Source organism: Armigeres subalbatus, chromosome 1 (assembly GCF_024139115.2).
Source record: "Armigeres subalbatus isolate Guangzhou_Male chromosome 1, GZ_Asu_2, whole genome shotgun sequence".
Taxonomy (NCBI): Eukaryota; Metazoa; Arthropoda; class Insecta; order Diptera; family Culicidae; genus Armigeres; species Armigeres subalbatus.
The window spans coordinates 255509442-255528482 of record NC_085139.1 but is presented as its reverse complement, the minus strand read 5'-3'; the positions used below and the strand labels follow the sequence as shown (position 1 = coordinate 255528482).

At 39.7% G+C, this 19041-nt stretch overlaps 1 protein-coding gene across 1 annotated transcript in view; it reads right to left on the bottom strand.

Moving 5' to 3' along the window:
- Nucleotides 1-8629: 8629 nt before the first annotated feature.
- Nucleotides 8630-19041, bottom strand: part of LOC134207222 (uncharacterized) — a 123585-nt gene continuing 113173 nt past the window's right edge. The window contains exons 2-4 of the mRNA XM_062682944.1: nt 9217-9298; nt 8819-9157; nt 8630-8744 (exon numbers count right to left, since the gene is read on the bottom strand). Of these exons, the coding sequence (XP_062538928.1) occupies nt 8630-8744; nt 8819-9157; nt 9217-9298 (536 nt within the window). The remainder of the gene's footprint in view (nt 8745-8818; nt 9158-9216; nt 9299-19041) is intronic.

The window sequence follows — 19041 nt, the reverse complement described above, 5'->3', positions numbered from 1 at the left end:
TTAGTGACCCATTCGGCCAAATGACCCATTGATCCAAACGACCCTCTCGGCAAAACGACCATGTCGGCCAAACAACCCTTTCGTCCAAATGGCCCTTTCGGTCGAACGACCCTTTCGGCCAAACGACCCTGTCGGCCAGACAACCCTTTCGGCCAAATGACCCATTCGACCAAACGACCCTGATGCTGCTGCTACATATTATGACAGGTAAAATACTCTTTATTCCAAATTGAAATATTTAAGTGACATAAGTTTCTGAACTGTGTCTGCTCTACAGTGATGGACCAGCTAAGCCAAAATGCTGTCGGAAATTTAAGTACGGGAGAGGAAGAGTACTTGGATGAATCACAGCACGAAATGGATCCAATGGCTGCTGCGTGTGGGGCCCTCCTTGGCCGTGCGGTAATACGCGCGGCTACAAAGCATGACCATGCTGAGGGTGGCTGGGTTCAATTCCCGGTGCCAGTCTAGGCAATTTTCGGATTGGAAATTGTCTCGACTTCCCTGGGCATAAAAGTATCATCGTGTTAGCCTAATGATACACGAATGCAAAAATGGTAACTTGGCTAAGAAACCTCGCAATTAATAACTGTGGAAGTGAATACTAAGCTGCGAGGCGGCTCTGTCCCAGTGTGGGGATGTAATGCCAATAAGAAGAAGAAGAAGCTGCTGCGTGTGGATCGGAACTGTACCATGAGTTTCCGGATATTTTTGACGATGTTCATTTATATTTTGCTTGGAATTGTACTACGTCCGCCATTACGCATTTTTGTTCAAGGTACCCCCTGGGGCCAGCGAAGGCACCCCTAGGGCTACTTGTACCCCAGGTTGAGAACCGCTGCTCCAGCCGCTGTCCGCTCGCTCTGTCCTCCGTCCCAGGACTAGCTCCAGTAGGAACTCCCTACTATTATTATTCTACCTCAGATAATTACGTTTATAATGTTATATACTGGATATTTAATTCATCATGGTTCAACTGTTTACTTGAAATCTATTCTTATACAAATTAAATTAAAATAATTACCGAACAGATTTGCTGTTGAGATTTCGGTAAAATTTACCGAATACTGTGAAATGAGCTAAGTGTGTGGTGTATTTTTTGACGATAAAATCAGCATGAAAGGATAACTTCTTGTTTTCTGCATCTTCGTTGTCATTTTCATCGCATGAGCTGGACAGATTATCTCGGACTCCCACATAGTCAAAAATATCCGGAAACTCATGGTACAGTTCCGATTCACACGCAGCAGCTTCTTCTTCTTCTTCTTATTGGCATTACATCCCCACACTGGGACAGAGCCGCCTCGCAGCTTAGTATTCACTTCCACAGTTATTAATTGCGAGGTTTCTTAGCCAAGTTACCATTTTTGCATTCGTGTATCATTAGGCTAACACGATGATACTTTTATGCCCAGGGAAGTCGAGACAATTTCCAATCCGAAAATTGCCTAGACTGGCACCGGGAATTGAACCCAGCCACCCTCAGCATGGTCATGCTTTGTAGCCGCGCGTATTACCGCACGGCCAAGGAGGGCCCCACACGCAGCAGCCATTGGATCCATTTCCTGCTGTGATTCATCCAAGTACTCTTCCTCTCCCGTACTTAAATATTCGACAGCATTTTGGCTCAGCCATCACTGTAGAGCAAACACAGTTCATAAACTTATGTCACTTAAATATTTCAATTTGAAATAAAGAGTATTTTACATGTGATAATATGTAGCAGCAGCCGAGGCAGTAGCAGCAGCATCAGTAGAAGTGATTAGTTGAATACAAAATCTCGGACTTTTTGTCCTGCAGTGTGAATTTGACAATTCAAGACAAAATTTTCAAAACGACTTATCTGCTTTTGTAAACAAAGATTCAAATGACGATTTGACGAACCTGAGAGCTCTCCCACGCAAACCAACACCATCAACAGGTAGCGGAAGCCTTCATCTACCTATTGATGGTATTAGCACAGACAAACAGACGTAACAGCTAGAACAATTTGTTTCAAAATCCATCGCCCAGTTATTTTGCCACCACCTAACGTGCATGTTGTACGAAACAAAGTTTAGTACAACAATGTCAACAGAAGGCGCTAGTGTGAGATGTCAAATACACAGGTATACGATGCGCGCGCCCCCTGGATGTGAAACTCGCAAGCAGTTGAATTTAAAACTACTGTTGAGATCATGGTCGATGGGAATTTCCTCAGTGTTACGTCTGTTTGTCTGTGGTATTAGTTTGCGTGGGAGAGCTATCAGATTCGTCGAATCATCGTTTGAATCTTTGTTTACAAAAGCAGATAAGTCGTTTTGAATATTTTGTCTTGAATTGTTTGTTTTGCTTTACCAGTGTTGGCAAATATGACAGAATTTTGGTCACTGCGTACCAGTGATAGGAGATTCGGCAATAAAATAGTTGGCAACCATTGAGCGGCGTTTAATTTTGGCGAAACAAGCAGTTGGTGCGGCGTGTATGTTTCAGTGAATGACCACTGGTTTTTATTTCGTAATAAAAATCACTACACAGAAAAAAATTTCGTTGTAAAAACTACTATTTTGTAGACTATATGCTCTGTTTTTAAAACTATCATGGAATTTCAATAAATTTACCATGGTTTCAGAGAAATTCACTACTGTTTCAGTTCATTTGACAACATTCCGCATGGGCCACAGTCAGGGGTATAGCAAAAGTCAAAATCACCGTATCAAACATGAAATACACATCTAGATATGTTTACTCTTTAATTCGTTGACTTACACAGATTTATAACTTAAAAATTATTTATTTCTCTGAATCGTGTAGTGCACTTGCACGTGCACGCCAAAAAAACGAGTCGTTTACAGGAGTTAACCCAGTTGAAACTCATGGAAAAAGGTCAACTGAATTAAGCGTGCACAAACCGAAAATGTCAGAATGCCCAAAACTGTCAGAATTTCCAAAAGTGTCAAATTCATGTTTACTACGGTGCATCTGTATGGGGTTGACAGCTGCGCTATATCCCTGGCCACAGTTGATTTTTACTGCGCGCATGGTAAAATCAAACGGGTTTGTTACCTGCTGAAAATCGTCCGTGCATATTCTTAAAATAACCCTCGGAATGGTAGTTTCGACTGCAATATTTTTTTGCGTGTACGTATTCTTGGTCGACTAAATCTTCTCAGCTGGATCACTGACCTACGTTCTGGCTCATTCACCTCACAGACGGGAAGCAAAAAAAAAAAAAGTTGCACTTTTGATGCACCCAGGGACAGAAAAAGTCAGTTCAACTACACTCTGAGACGAGACCTGCAAAGACGCTGCTTCTTTTTTCTTGTTTTGACACTTGTTCTTCTTTTCATCACAGTTGACCATCGAGTTTCAACTGTTTACTTGACTGTTTCACCTAAGCCCCAGGTGGACCCTTCTGAGCACAATAAAAGTGTATCCAATTCACGAAATAGTTAATTCATTTTCATAAGGATTTTTATACCGGGAACAAAACACAGGTTTATTACTGATTATAACCAAGCTAAACGGAAGGTTTGGAATACTCGTTAAAGTAAAAAAGTCTTGGTAAAACAAAAATGATGTGGAATATTTTATTTGGGATACCAATACTTTCATTCAAAAAGCTGCTGGTTGCACCTGACAGTTCGTGACAGCAGTTGACTGGCAGCAGCTGAAGTTACATTTTTTCCTCTTTGCAGGTCTCGTCTCAGACTACACTCAAACAGCTGACATCCAACACACAATCAAGTTGCTAGTCCTTCCCGAATTTGAATGTGCGAATGAATAGGACGGCATGTGCACGAACAGCAGCAAGCGTTGTTTTGTGCGGTGTCAAAATGAATCTTCAGCTTGGCACATTGATATTCAATTTGAAATCTCAAAATATGAATATCATTTCATACTGCGGTGCATGGATTCAACATTTTGAAGTCAGATTCCTAAAATATATGCATCTGTTTAGTATATAAAGTAAAATAATCATCATTTATCGGTGCAAATCAACCGCAATTCAAAATATTCATTTCAGCCCCGGTAGATATTCGTTTTTTACGCTCGATTATCAATCGGCTATTGAGGATCGGGTGGTAAATTTGGTATGGAAGTTTGACAGCATGCTGCAAGATGTTCGTTCGTGCATTGCCAAGCGTCTGATAAAAAAAAACACGAATCAATGACGAAGCTGCCTCCTGAGCATCGATGTAACTGATAGTAAAACGAAGATTTCCGTCCTTGGATGCACCAACTGGATGGCAACACACGCTCATTTTGATTTTACTCACCGGTGAGTAGTTTTGTATCGCCGTCTCTTTTTTTCCCACAGAAATTTTACTCACTTTTTGAAAAAAAGTGGAACTACTCAAATTTTGAGTGGTTCCACTTTTTTTCAAAAGTGAGTAAAATTTCTGTGGGAAAAAAAGAGACGGCAATACAAAACTACTCACTATTGAGTAGAAAAAAATGAGCGTGAAGGTTGGCTGCTTCGTCGATCAAAAGCCACAGTTGACTCACTGTCCGCTTTCCTTTTTGGAAAGAAAACGTGCACGCTTACTTCAGTTCACCCAAAAATGGGTGAAGAGTACCTAAAATCACCAAAAAGTGCACATACCTAAATATGGGTGAATCCCCGTTTACCCATATTTGGGTGTTTCAGTCAGGAGGGTGAAACGCCTGTCATCCGCGGTACAATGGCACTCTACCCAACATCGCTTTTGGTACTTCTGTTTTTGGTACCCAGTTTCTGGGTAGTATACCCGAATTCAGCACTCATTTTGGGTGATTGGTTCGTACGCAGTTAGTGCTAATTATCGGCATTTAACTTCTCCTGGCGAAAACTTGCAATTGGTTGAGGTACATCGAGCCTTTTGTGTTTGTATGGCTTCTTTATGTCGAAAAGTAGCTCGTCGATACTTCGGATATTTTGTTAACATGAATCAAACGAAATTAAAACAAAAACATTGTACGCCATATTGAATGAATGCTGGGTAGGCGTATTAGCCTTCTCTTCAGTCCCCTGGTTTCAGTATAGGAACAGTTTATAGGTGAATATTACCCAAATATAGGTACTTTTTTTAGCTTTTACCAGGGGGCCGTTTCCATTAAAGATTTGAAATTGCATTTTAAATATTCCGATTTCTTAATATCAAATGAAAACAATACCTTTAGAATAACGTGACAAACATCATTTTTATTTATGTAAATTATGTAACAATGAACTACAAGGAATTAACATTTTCTGAAGCAGTATATTATTGCGCTTGTTGCTAACTACCTATACTGCTCATCTATGTTGCATCTTATTCCATGGCTAACCAACAGTTGATGATTTTTGACCGGTAGGACGTGGATATGTTGCCCACCGTGTTGGATATGTTGTAAAACATTTTAGTTTGAAATGAATAACATCCCTCGCTTCATTCTGGCAGTCGCTATAAATCCTCCTTCTACCGAATTTCCTGCATGATGAATTTATACTCACAAGGTATACCTATAGATTTCATTACTGCCGACTGCAGTTTCCTAGTAGTCGATGTCCGGCCGGAAGCAAAATCTGAAATTACGGATGAAAATGTACGTGTAAAGTATAAATAAAATGCTTCTAGCCATTGTCATTACTTACCGAGTTGAATATTCACCAGTGAATAATAAAAACATCCTTAAATTAGTGTTTTCCAAATCATGGAATGAATTGTTAACACGACCGAGGAGCACACTGAATGTTGTCGACTGGGGAACGAAAATGTTTTATTTTTCATCCAAATATGGGTAAACTCATTTACCCATATATGGGTAAAGCATGCTTCACCAACATTATAAGTTAACTTTACTGATATTATTGGTATGTTTCACCCATAATTATGGTTTACCCAAATATGGGTGAATCAAGTACCCATAAATAGGTAGAGTGAACTAAGCGTGTGGAAGAAAACAAAGGGATCGATTAACAGCGCTATTGCCGTCCTCTTCTGCACGGGTAGATCAAACAACCCAAATTTTGAGTTGTTTTCGATCTGGCATCTCTTTCATTCCATCCTTTGATGTCAAAAACAGAGAAAGAAAACCACCCAACGATAGCAGTACGATGGGGGAAGCCAACGCTAGGTTAAAGTGGTTGAACTTAAATTTAGGTTGTTTAAACCTATTTGAACTTAACATTAGGTAGAAACAACTTAATATTTAGGTACTTTTTCACACGGGATCAACACTCAGAAATAAATTCATACCAAATAGATTAAAAGTCATATTAATGGCTATTCGCCTGGTTGACCGCAAATTCGTTTTCGATGCAACAATACCGGGATAGTATAAATTCAAAAAATTTATTATTTTTTAGATCAGCGGTTCTCAACCTTTTTCTTGAGAGGTACCCCTTCGAGCTTTTGCATTAATTGAGGTACCCCTATGTTTTTCGTAACTCTTAAGATATATGAAAAGTGAGCCTGAAAACTAACGAAACATATGGCTTTGCATAAATAATTTCTGAAATTTTCATTTACTTTGAAACTTCTCAATTCAAATTAAGTTCATACATCGAGCTTCCTACAGATTTTTTTTGACTATTGAAGGCTTCCGAGCGTATTGAAAGGAGGCTTCCGAGCCTCTTGAAAGTAGGATTCCGCGTCTCTTCCGAGAGAACCTTTCGAGCCTCTTGAAGAAAGGCTTCCGAGTCTCTTGAAAAGCGCTTTTCGAGCCACTTAAAAGGAGGCTTCTGAGCATCTAGAAAGGACGCATCTGAGCTGAAAGTATGCTCCCAAGCCTCTTGGAGAAAGAATTCCGAGCCCCTTGAAGAGAGGGTTCTGAGTCTCTTGAAAGAAGGCTTTTAAACACCTTCAAGGGAGGCTTGAAAGTAGGCTTCCGAGCCACTTGAAATAAGGCTTCTGAGTATCTTGAAAGGACGCTTCTGAGCCCTTTTGAAAATACGCATCTAAGCCTCTTAAAAAATGAATGGACGCTTCCAAGCCTGTTGAAGGAAAAAATCCGAGCCTCCTAAAGGGAGGCTTCAAGCCTTTTGAAAGGAGGCTTCCGAACCACTCGAAAGGAGGCTTTCGAGCCTCTTGGAAGGAAGCTTTCGAGCTTTTCAAAAGAGCCCGACTAGTACACTTGTCATACACGAGATTCTATAGTTGATATACGACCAAATCAAGTAGTAAGCAGTTAGATTTGTGCTTTTAGGGAGTCTTCCGAGCCTTTGAAAGAAGGCTTCCAAACCATTTAAAAGGAGGCTTCGGAGTATCTTAAATGGACACTTCCAAGCCTCTTGAAAAAAAAAACCGAGCCTCTTGAAGGAAGGTTCGAAACCTTTTGAAAGAAGGCTTCCGAATCATTAGAAAGGAGGCTTCCGACCCTCTTGGAAGAAACCTTCCGAGCTTTTTTAAGAGAGCCTTCCGACTCTTTTAGATGAAAGGATGCTTCCAAACCACTTTAAAAAAGGTTTCTGAGCCTCTTGAAAGAAGGTTTTCGAGCCACTTAAAATGAGACTTCTGAGAATCTTGAAAGGACGCTTCTGAGGCTTTCGAGAGTACGGTTCCAAGCCTCTTGAAAAAAGAATTCCGAGCCTATTTAAGGGAGGGCTTTCGAACCTTCGAGAGCGTTTTGAAAATAGCTTTCCGAGCTTTTTAAAAGAAGGAGAAAAGATAAAACAGTTTAAAGAAGAAAGCTTAAAAGAAGATTCCCCGGCCTCTAGAGAGGAAGCTTCCAAGCCTTTTTAAAAGGAGTATTTCGAGCCTGGTGAAAAATGCCTTCCGAGCCCCTTGAAAAGTCATTCCGACGCTTTTGAAAGAAGCAGAAAAAACAAAAAAAAATATAGGAAAAAAAACTTAAAAGAAGGAATCCGGCCTCTTGAAAGAAAATTTCCGTTATTCTCACTTCCGGGTCACTTGAAATGAGGCTTCCGGGCCTCTTGAAAAAAAAAGTCTTCTGAACCTTTTAAAAGGAGTCCTCCGAGCTGCTTCGAAGGAGGTTTCCGAGAAGCGTATAAGGATGCTTCCAATTTTCTTGCTTCGAAGCAACTGAGCTTTTCGGGAAAAAGCCTTCATGTCGCTCAAATGGAGGCTTCTGAATTTGTAGACTCTAGATTTTAGTTAGGAATCATATTCTTAACATATTACTCAACATGCAGTTTTGATCAGGTAGATTGCAAAGAAGATTTTTTAAATTTGTTCATTCGAGGTTTTGCCCTTTTGATCTTTTGTCCCACAGCCCTCTATCCATTGTACTGGATGTAGAAGGCAGGATTTAATTGGTCATGATTTACTGATCGCCATTATGTACAAGACAAAGTTTCGAAATAAAAAAATAGGAAATTATCAAAACTTTATCAATAAGTTTTGATTAAAATTGTAATTCATCCGCCATTACGCATTTTTGTCCGAGATACCCCCTGGGCCCGGCGAAGGTACCCCCAGGGGTACATGTACCCCAGGTTGAGAACCGCTGTTTTAGATTATACTTCTGTGAAAATTATGATCCAAAATATTTAGGTTATGTTGTTTGTTTTTCTTTTTCGTTTTCAGAATGATATAAATAAAAGGATACTTATCACAACAAATTCATATTTAATTAATCTTGGTGGAGTAATATGCAATCAAAAGCGCGAGAGAATAACATGCGGTAGTTATTTTTTGTGGTTCGAATCGTCCTGGTCACATCACCATCAATTCTTGACTGGCTCTCGCATATCCGGCAAATTCAAAGAAACGTCGCAGTGAAGAAAAATCACTGAAATGGAGACCGGCGTTGGTCCGTTTGAAGCAGACTTTGCCGTAGAGCTGAAAATAATTTTAACGATTTAACGTTAGATATCTATTTTCATTCAAAGATAACACTTCGATTCATTACTTACATAGAATCATTTACTACGTGCCTGAGATAAATTGCGTCAGCCCGAATCTTCATTACTTGAGACCGCCGAAGGGGGCAGCGAGACTTAATTTGGTACTCGCTTCTGACGCGTTTGATAAACGGTGTGGCTGGGCGGCCAAGGAAGAGGCATTGTGCGAGTTTCGGAATTGGTTTGGTTTGGTTCGATGAAAGAGGTTTTTTTACATTCCGGTTGACAGGGGCAACCAAGCAAACAAAATGGCAAAGATCAATGTCGAGCGCTGTAAATTTCCTCCGGAAAGGCGTGCTTTTCCGCATTGCACAACAATTTAACTTATATGCATATAAACGAATAGCGGATCTAGAAAAAGAAAATTAATATGAATCTCAACGTTTGTAACCATATGCTCAGTTTCTTACTTTTTAGTCGTCCTTAGTCTGTTTATTGAAAGAAGTATTAAATTGATCGAAATCACCACGCGTATGAAGAAAATATCAAAATCTGCAAAAGACAGAATGCAAACAAACATATTTTAACGTTATTCTTGCTTAGTATAAATCATAATGAAAGGTAGTATACATTTTAATCTGAAGCAAGTATAATTCATAGAAATGACAAATAAGTATAATTTCAAAACATTCTTGGATTAATATTATTTCTGAGTGTAAACGGAAACTACTCAAATCCGAGTTCGGCCATCCAAATCAAAATTGGCTTCCCTCACCAACGGCGGTCCAAATTAAGTGAAATGAACTTAATTTTGAGTTGTTTGAACTTCATTTTGGGTTGTGTGATCTAAACGTGTGGGTCAAGAGTAGGGGAAGAGGCCCCAAAACGCCCCCCCGATGCAAAACGCCTTTTGTGGTTTCCGTCATATTTACCGTCATTAAGATGGCCGTAACAAAACTAGATCTAAAATTATGTAGGTTAGGCGAAAAAAGTTTCAAAATAGTGTATGGGAAGGTCGGAAAAACCGAAAATGTCCACATTTTGAAGAAACATCTAACATTTTGGCGAGGCAAAACGCCCTAGTGGCGCTAACCTACAATGTACTTGCGTCTCCACGCACTATCCATACCAGAATGCTGATTCGCCGACGCATGGTACTTTGTTCCCTAGTAGTTGCCAGCTAAAAGGAGTTTTGCCTCATGAATTTTCCGACAACAGAATATCACCAATTTTTTGAAATGTGAATATTATCAATATGATTGAGATGTTTGACAATTTTTGAATTGCATCAACTAGCTATCTTGTTTAACTGTTGCATAATGTAAAAATACCCATGAATAGCGTTACAAATAAGACAATAATTTTGCCCCCTTCCCCTAATGGATACGTTTGCGTGCGTTTTGACAGTTTTTCAATGGGAAAACTGTCAAAACGTATGCAAACGTATACCTATTCTGCATGGCTCTTTCTTAAAAAAAACTACACGCCAAAAATGGTGTAAATAAAATAGCCTCATTCACTGTGCTTTAAACCAAAGAATACAAAAGAACAATGAGCATAATGCAGTATGCAGTATCAATAAGAATCAAGAAGAAAGCACAATACAAAATGGCATTTTTGCTGTATAAAAATAGTGATTTTCTTAATGAGGTCCATGCTTGTTTTCATGCAAATTGCACTAAAATTCACTTAACAACTGTTCTAAATGACGCTGATATCCTAATCAAGCGAAATTCCCTATCTTAGTGTACTATACAGCACGCAATCAATGCATACAAATATACTGAAGATAAGAAAACGTGTAGCAAAATGGCATCATATAAAAAATAATAATAAAATCAGCCAATACCATCACTGCATCCAAATTCTTTCCCTGTTGAGCTTTCGTCGATTACAGTAAAATAAATCATTTCTCACATAATCTTAAGTGAGATGCGAATAACTGACTTTATCCTTGTCACCACTGTAAAGTATAGGCGTAGGGTTAAGTTGAGGTTTTTCGTGACAGTCTTTAGTTAAAGAAACACTTCTGTCTCAGACCGATAAAACACTTTCTGACTTGATTTATTCCTTTTGTTTTTCATCACACTTCTAATTTCTCTTTTGCCTCAATCTATCTCTCTTTCGTGCAACTATCTCTTTGTTTTTTTCTTTGGCAAAGGTTGGTCGACTAACACAGTACAAGCAGGGGAACCGATCAACGAGGCTAGTTCGGAATGTTGCTGAAATTGTGAAACCCACAGAGCTCCGTGATCTCACCGAGCTCTGTGGGTTTCACAATTGAGTGCTCTTGATATACCAGGAATTGGACTGCACCAGGACCCGATTTTGTGCATAATTTCTGGTATAGAAAACTCACAACGGTCCACGGGCGGATGGCGGAATGCTTCAACACGGTACTAGATAACCCCGTGCAGCTATCGGAATTCATCACTAGGTGTCTGCCGAAGGATCGGAGCACTTTGAACCCAGCCAAGTACAGACCAATAACGTGTTTTTCGAGTCTGTACAAAGTGCTCTCATCGGTAATATATAAGATACCTGAGCATGGCGTATATCGAGTATCGACTATAAAAAGGCATACGACTCAGTACCTCACTCGTACCTCCATAAGGTACTGTAGTTGTATAAGATAGACGGTAACGTCATCAGGCTAATGCAGCACGCTATAGGGATGTGCAGCACATCCCTACAAATTACCGATGAAGAAAAGGTGTTACGGTCCAGGACTCTCAGCATCAGGAGGGGCATATTTTTTTATTTTTTTTTTCATCTCAACAACCAAATTGTAACGCATTGGTTGCGTTACGCGAAAATAAATCATGAAATCATGATTTATATTCATGGTGTATTTTCATAACATGAAAATACGTTGGATTCATGAAATCATGAATTTTTTTCTCATTTCCAGGAACGGATTTTTACTCGTGTAACGATGTAGCGAAGATTGTACACCAACAGCTTGCTTTAAGCACAACTTGGTTAACCAGTTTGTCGCCTACTACAAATATGTGCCTGTCCCGGTTCTGGAAAATAGTTTCGTGAAGCTGTACTGGGATCGCGAGATCATAACGGATGTCCTCATTCGTGTCAATCGGCCCGATAATGTGGCCTACGACAAAAGGATAAAGTGGGTAACCCTCATCGACATTGCTGTACCGCTAGACCATAATGTCCAAACAACATTCTCCAACAAGATAACGAAGTACCACGACTTGGCGAAGGAGTTGAAACAGATGTGGCACCTGGAGGACGTGCGTATAATTCATCCCGAAATCTCTTCTGAGATCCTTAGGAGAGCTGGAACTATCTCATAACCTCCATAGCATCCAAAAGACAGTGGTTCTTGGAACTTGCAGTATTGTAAGAAGGTTCCTGAACCACCACAATTAATACATCTGGTGCAAACGCTTATAGGATTTAAGTCAGGTGAATGAGATCCACAGAGCCTAATCCCCTTTGGCATTCAGATTAGAGATGGGCGCTCCGCTCAGGAGCTGTTCCAAAGATTCGCTTCCTTACATTGAGCTGATGAGCCATGGATCTTTTTTAATGAAGCCCAGCTCAGCAGCTCACTTTAAATTGATGAAATCATTGTCAAACACGCGCCTAGAGAAACTCCCTCGAGCGTACGAACTCGAGTACGCGCGCTGTTGTATTTTGTACAGCACAAACGAAAATACCACGCTCGCGGTACACATCACAAGCGAGCTTGTATGAGCATTCCAGTGCAGTACCGCGCACGTGCTGATCGTATATTATTTGCACCTCAAGCATCATCAAGCCAAGCGACAGCACCTTCTAACCAAGCAACAGAAAAATCATTTCTGCTGCAGAGAGGAATAAAAAATACACAATCAAAAATAATCTAGCTTGAGGTCTATTTCTTAACCCATACCCACATATTCGGCGCTACGAACGGACGCACAAAAGATACCTAGTAGGGTAGTGAGCTAATTCCCGTCGTAGTAGGTAGTGCTTGGTTTTCAAATCTAATTTATACGCCAGCCCAACTACTTTCTCTAACTAAGTTGTATGTAACACGTATGTTAGAGTTCCTAGTTTTCATTGTGTACTATTAGCGCATTGAACAAATCATAGTTTATTGAGAATCGGCAATCAAAAATACCCTTCAAATTTTTCAAATTTGTCTTATGAAAATCTGTTTACGTCCATGAGAATTTTCATTCGTCCAGTCTGAAACTCGATGGATTGCTGCCAAATAAATCTGTTGGTATTGGTGTGCGATTTCTACAAGTACACCAAATTAGTTTTTTATGCGGTATCATACCGTGTTAAATAAAAATTACATAAATTCAATTAATATTGGCCTGTTCTGAATATGATATGTGTAGATTGTGAAACATTGAATAGAATATGTGTACGGAGGATGTTCGCGGCTATCCAAGAAATACCTGAAGTCTAGATTGCTTTGAGAATAGGTCGTATGTGCAAAAGAGAGATTCTCTTTGATCACGCTCTCTTTCGCTAATATATCGGCAAGTATAGCATGTTTTGCTACATTTCCACTTCAGAATGATAGACAAAGCTATTGTCTTTGGATATCTGCCAAGAAATTCGAAGTAAATTTTTATATAGTTTCGTAATAATCGAAAGAGAATAGATCCAAAGAGAGACTCTCTTTTGCACATACGACCTATTTTCAAAGCACTCTAGAAGTGGAGTTCTTCAGATCTTCACGCGTAACCAATGATCTACAGGCCTGTTTTGTAAATGTAATATACCCTTTGTGGTACATATGATAGAATCTGCGTATGGAAGATCTCCACGTTTATCTAAGAAATCCCTGAAGTGAAGGCCTTCAGGTCTACACGCGTAACCAATGATCTACAGGCCTATTTTGTAAATGTCATGTACCCATTGTAGTACATATAACAGAATCTGCGTATGGAAGACAATCGCAGTTATCTAAGAAATACCAGAAGTGGAGGCCTTCAGATTTACACGCGTAACCAATGATCTACAGGCCTGTTTTGTAAATGTAATATACCCTTTGTGGTACACATGATAGAATCTGCGTATGGAAGATCTTGACGGTTATCCAAGAAATCCCTGAAGTAAAGCCCTTCAGGTCTACACGCGTAACCAATGATCTACAGGCCTGTTTTGTAAATGTAATATATCCATTGTGGTACATATGATAGAATCTGCGTATGGAAGATCTTCACGGTTAGCCAAGAAATCCCTGAAGTGAAGGCCTTCAGTTCTACACGCGTAACCAATAATCTACAGGCCTTTTTTGCTGATGTAATGTACCCATTGTAGTACATATAACAGAATCTGTGTATCGAAGACGTTCGCGGATATCCAAGAAATACCTGAAGTGGAGGTCTTCAGATCTACGCGCGTAACCAATGATCTACAGGCCTGTTTTGTAAATGTAATATACCCTTTGTGGTACATATGATAGAATCTGCGTATGGAAGATCTTCACGGTTATCCAAGAAATACCGGAAGTGAAGGCCTTCAGGTCTACACGCGTAACCAATGATCTACAGGCCTGTTTTTTAAATGTTATGTATCCATTGTAGTACATATAACAGAATCTGCGTATGGAAGACGTTCACGGTTATCCAAGAAATACCGGAAGTGAAAGCCTTCAGATCTACACGCGTAACCAATGATCTAAAGGCCTATTTTGTTAATGTAATGTACCCATTATGATACATATAACAGAATCTGCGTATGGAAGACGTTCGCAGATATCCAAGAAATACCTGAAGTGGAGGTCTACAGATCTACGCGCGTAACCAATGATCTACAGGCCTGTTTTGTAATTGTAATATACCCATTGTGGTACATATGATAGAATCTGCGTATGGAAGATCTTCACGGTTATCCAAGAAATCCCTGAAGTAAAGCCCTTCAGGTCTACACGCGTAACCAATGATCTACAGGCCTGTTTTGTTAATGTAATGTACCCATTGTAGTACATTTAACCGAATCTGCGTATGGAAGACGTTCGCGGTTATCCAAGAAATACGTGAAGTGGAGGCCTTCAGATCTACACGCGTAACTGAAGATCAATTTTCCGGTTTCAAATATAGTACATGCTCTCTGTAGTACAAAGAACAGAATGCGTTCACTGCATATATTTCTGGTCATCCAAAAAATCCCTGGAGTAAGGCCTTTCGATCTACACGCGTAACTGAAGATCAATTTTCCGGTTTCAAATATGGTACATGCTTTCTGTAGTACGAATAACAGAATGCCCTCACATCATATGTTCTTGGTCATTCAAAAAATCCCTGGAGTAAGGCAATTTGATCTACACGCGTAGCTGAAGATCAATGTTCCGATTTCAAATATGGTACATGCTCTCTTCATATTGAATACATTTGTGTTGAACTTGATGTTAAACTTAAATAAAGACAATGTTAAACTGTTAAACTTAAATTAAACACAAATAAAGGGATGATTCAAATATGACGTCCACTACTTTTTGAGATTGATCATCAGCTACGCGTGTAGATCGAAAGGCCTTACTCCAGGGATTTCTTGGTTGACCAAGAACATATGCTGTGAACGCATTCTGTTCTTTGTACTACAGAGAGCATGTACCATGTTTGAAACCGGAAAATTTATCTTCAGTTACGCGTGTAGATCGAAAGGCCTTACTTCAGGGATTTCTTGGATGACCAAGAACATATGCAGTGAACGCATTCTGTTCTTTGTACTACAGAGAGCATGTACCATATTTGAAACCGGGAAATTGATCTTCAGTTACGCGTGTAGATCGGAAGGCCTTACTCCAGGGATTTCTTGGATGACCAAGAACATATGCAGTGAACGCATTCTGATCTTTGTACCACAGAGAGCATGTACCATATTTGAAACCGGAAAATTGATCTTCAGTTACGCGTGTAGATCGAAAGGCCTTACTCCAGGGATTTCTTGGATGACCAAGAACATATGCAGTGAACGCATTCTGTTCTTTGTACTACAGAGTTCATGTACCATATTTGAAACCGGAAAATTGATCTTCAGTTACGCGTGTAGATCGGAAGGCCTCACTCCAGGGATTTCTTGGATGACCAAGAACATATGCAGTGAACGCATTCTGTTCTTTGTACCACAGAGAGCATGTACCATATTTGAAACCGGAAAATTGATCTTCAGTTACACGTGTAGATCGAAAGGCCTTACTCCAGGGATTTCTTGGATGACCAAGAACATATGCAGTGAACGCATTCTGTTCTTTGTACTACAGAGAGCATGTACCATATTTGAAACCGGAAAATTGATCTTCAGTTACGCGTGTAGATCGAAAGGCCTTACTCCAGGGATTTCTTGGATGACCAAGAACATATGCAGTGAACGCATTCTGTCCTTTGTACTACAGAGAGCATGTACCATATTTGAAACCGGAAAATTGATCTTCAGTTACGCGTGTAGATCGGAAGGCCTTACTCCAGAGATTTCTTGGATGACCAAGAACATATGCAGTGAACGCATTCTGTCCTTTGTACTACAGAGAGCATGTACCATATTTGAAACCGGAAAATTAATCTTCAGTTACGCGTGTAGATCTGGAGGCCTTACGCCAGAGAATTCTTGGATGACCAAGAACATATGCAGTGAACGCATTCTGATCTTTGTACCACAGAGAGCATGTACCATATTTGAAACCGGAAAATTGATCTTCAGTTACGCGTGTAGATCGAAAGGCCTTACTCCAGGGATTTCTTGGATGACCAAGAACATATGCAGTGAACGCATTCTGTTCTTTGTACTACAGAGATCATGTACCATAGAGTAGAGTGGGGCAAGAGTGCGCGTGGGGTAAGAGTACGTTTTCGATTTTTTGAAGTAATAAAAAAAGATAAACTAGTAGCACTGCATCAGTTTGACAGGTATTCTGGCCAACCATTATCATGTGTAATTGTGAACGATTTGAATAAACAACAAGGGAGATATGGAGTTAGTTAACTTTTTGGTCATTTTGCTAAAAATAATTGGATTTCCGCAACTAGTATTTCATTACCATATATACGTTCAATCAGGTGAACATTATACCATTTCGATAACCTATTGTATAGAGTACTTTATGGTAAAGAACACCAATCCGGTTGGTTTTCCAAGAAGTCAAAACCATTACTTGAATAATTTTTGGGACTGTGGGGTAAAAGTACGCAGGAACCGGTGGGGCAAGAGTACGCATATGAATCTTCAAGTTATGATGTCAAACCCGTATGTCCGGCCGAAATAAGACTTCTTCCAAAGCGTAAAGATTCACAACTAAGAAAAAAGGGACAGAATTCGAAATTATCACAAGTTTTTAGGATAAGTTGAAGTAGTTCGGTGTTAGAAAGGATTTAGCGAACAAAGCACTGAAGCGATATAATGAAATTGTATTAGGACTTGTTGTACACCTAAACATAGTACGAAAACACAACTTCGTCTAAATAATAATTTCATTTAATCAAAAGAAACATTCATAAATTACGCAACGTTTAGCTGGGAGGGGTTACGAGATGTGTGACGATCCATATAATTTCTAGAGGATTCATACAAATAGTGTGAGATAGGGGGGGGGGTGATGAAATAGTCAAAATTTACGTTACGTGATTGGTGAACTTTCTTTAAGGAAAATGCCTTTGTATACGCCACGCTAAACGTGATATATATTTTTATCTCTGTAGTTTTTCTGTATATATAAAAAACAATGGTTATTCGTATGAAAGTGCACATTTTTAGAACCCCCTCCCCCTTTAAGAGTTACGTAATCTTTAAACATTCCCTAATATATGCTCATTAAACATCAATTAAATGTTATTAACTCTTATTTGTGTTAATATATACTTAAAGCACATGATTGGATAAATGCGTACTCTTACCCCACCCGGTGCGCACTTTTACCCCACCGGTGGGGTAAGAGTGCGTTTTTCACTTGTCTTGCAATAAAGGTTCTACTAAAACGAATCTCAATAATTTAAATATTTTTTTTACTGGGTAACATAAAGGAAGAGTATATGAATCATCGACACTGATTTGATATGCAGAAGCTTGCTTCATAAGGGCCACATGATCGATTGAAAACTAAGTGCGTACTCTTGCCCCACTCTACTCTATTTGAAACCGGAAAATTGATCTTCAGTTACGCTTGTAGATCGAAAGGCCTTACTTCAGGGATTTCTTGGATGACCAAGAACACATGCAGTGAACGCATTCTGTTCTTTGTACTACAGAGAACATGTACCATATTTGAAACCGGAAAATTGATCTTCAGTTACGCGTGTAGATCGGAAGGCCTCACTCCAGAGATTTCTTGGATGACCAAGAACATATGCAGTGAACGCATTCTGTCCTTTGTACTACAGAGAGCATGTACCATATTTGAAACCAGAAAATTGATCTTCAGTTACGCGTGTAGATAGGAAGGCCTTACTCCAGGGATTTCTTGGATGACCAAGAACATATGCAGTGAACGCATTCTGTTCTTTGTACTACAGAGAGCATGTACCATATTTGAAACCGGAAAATTGATCTTCAGTTACGCGTGTAGATCGAAAGGCCTTACTCCAGGGATTTCTTGGATGACCAAGAACATATGCAGTGAACGCATTCTGTTCTTTGTACTACAGAGAGCATGTACCATATTTGAAACCGGAAAATTGATCTTCAGTTACGCGTGTAGATCGAAAGGCCTCACTCCAGGGATTTCTTGGATGACCAAGAACATATGCAGTGAACGCATTCTGTTCTTTGTACTACAGAGAGCATGTACCATATTTGAAACCGGAAAATTGATCTTCAGTTACGCATGTAGATCGGAAGGCCTTACTCCAGAGATTTCTTGGATGACCAAGAACATATGCAGTGAACGCATTCTGTCCTTTGTACTACAGAGAGCATGTACCATATTTGAAACCGGAAAATTAATCTTCAGTTACGCGTGTAGATCGGAAGGCCTTACTCCAGGGATTTCTTGGATGACCAAGAACATATGCAGTGAACGCATTCTGTTCTTTGTACCACAGAGAGCATGTACCATATTTGAAACCGGAAAATTGATCTTCAGTTACGCGTGTAGATCGAAAGGCCTTACTCCAGGGATTTCTTGGATGACCAAGAACATATGCAGTGAACGCATTCTGTTCTTTGTACTACAGAGAGCATGTACCATATTTGAAACCGGAAAATGGATCTTCAGTTACGCGTGTAGATCGAAAGGCCTTACTACAGGGATTTCTTGGATGACCAAGAACATATGCAGTGAACGCATTCTGTTCTTTGTACTACAGAGAGCATGTACCATATTTGAAACCGGAAAA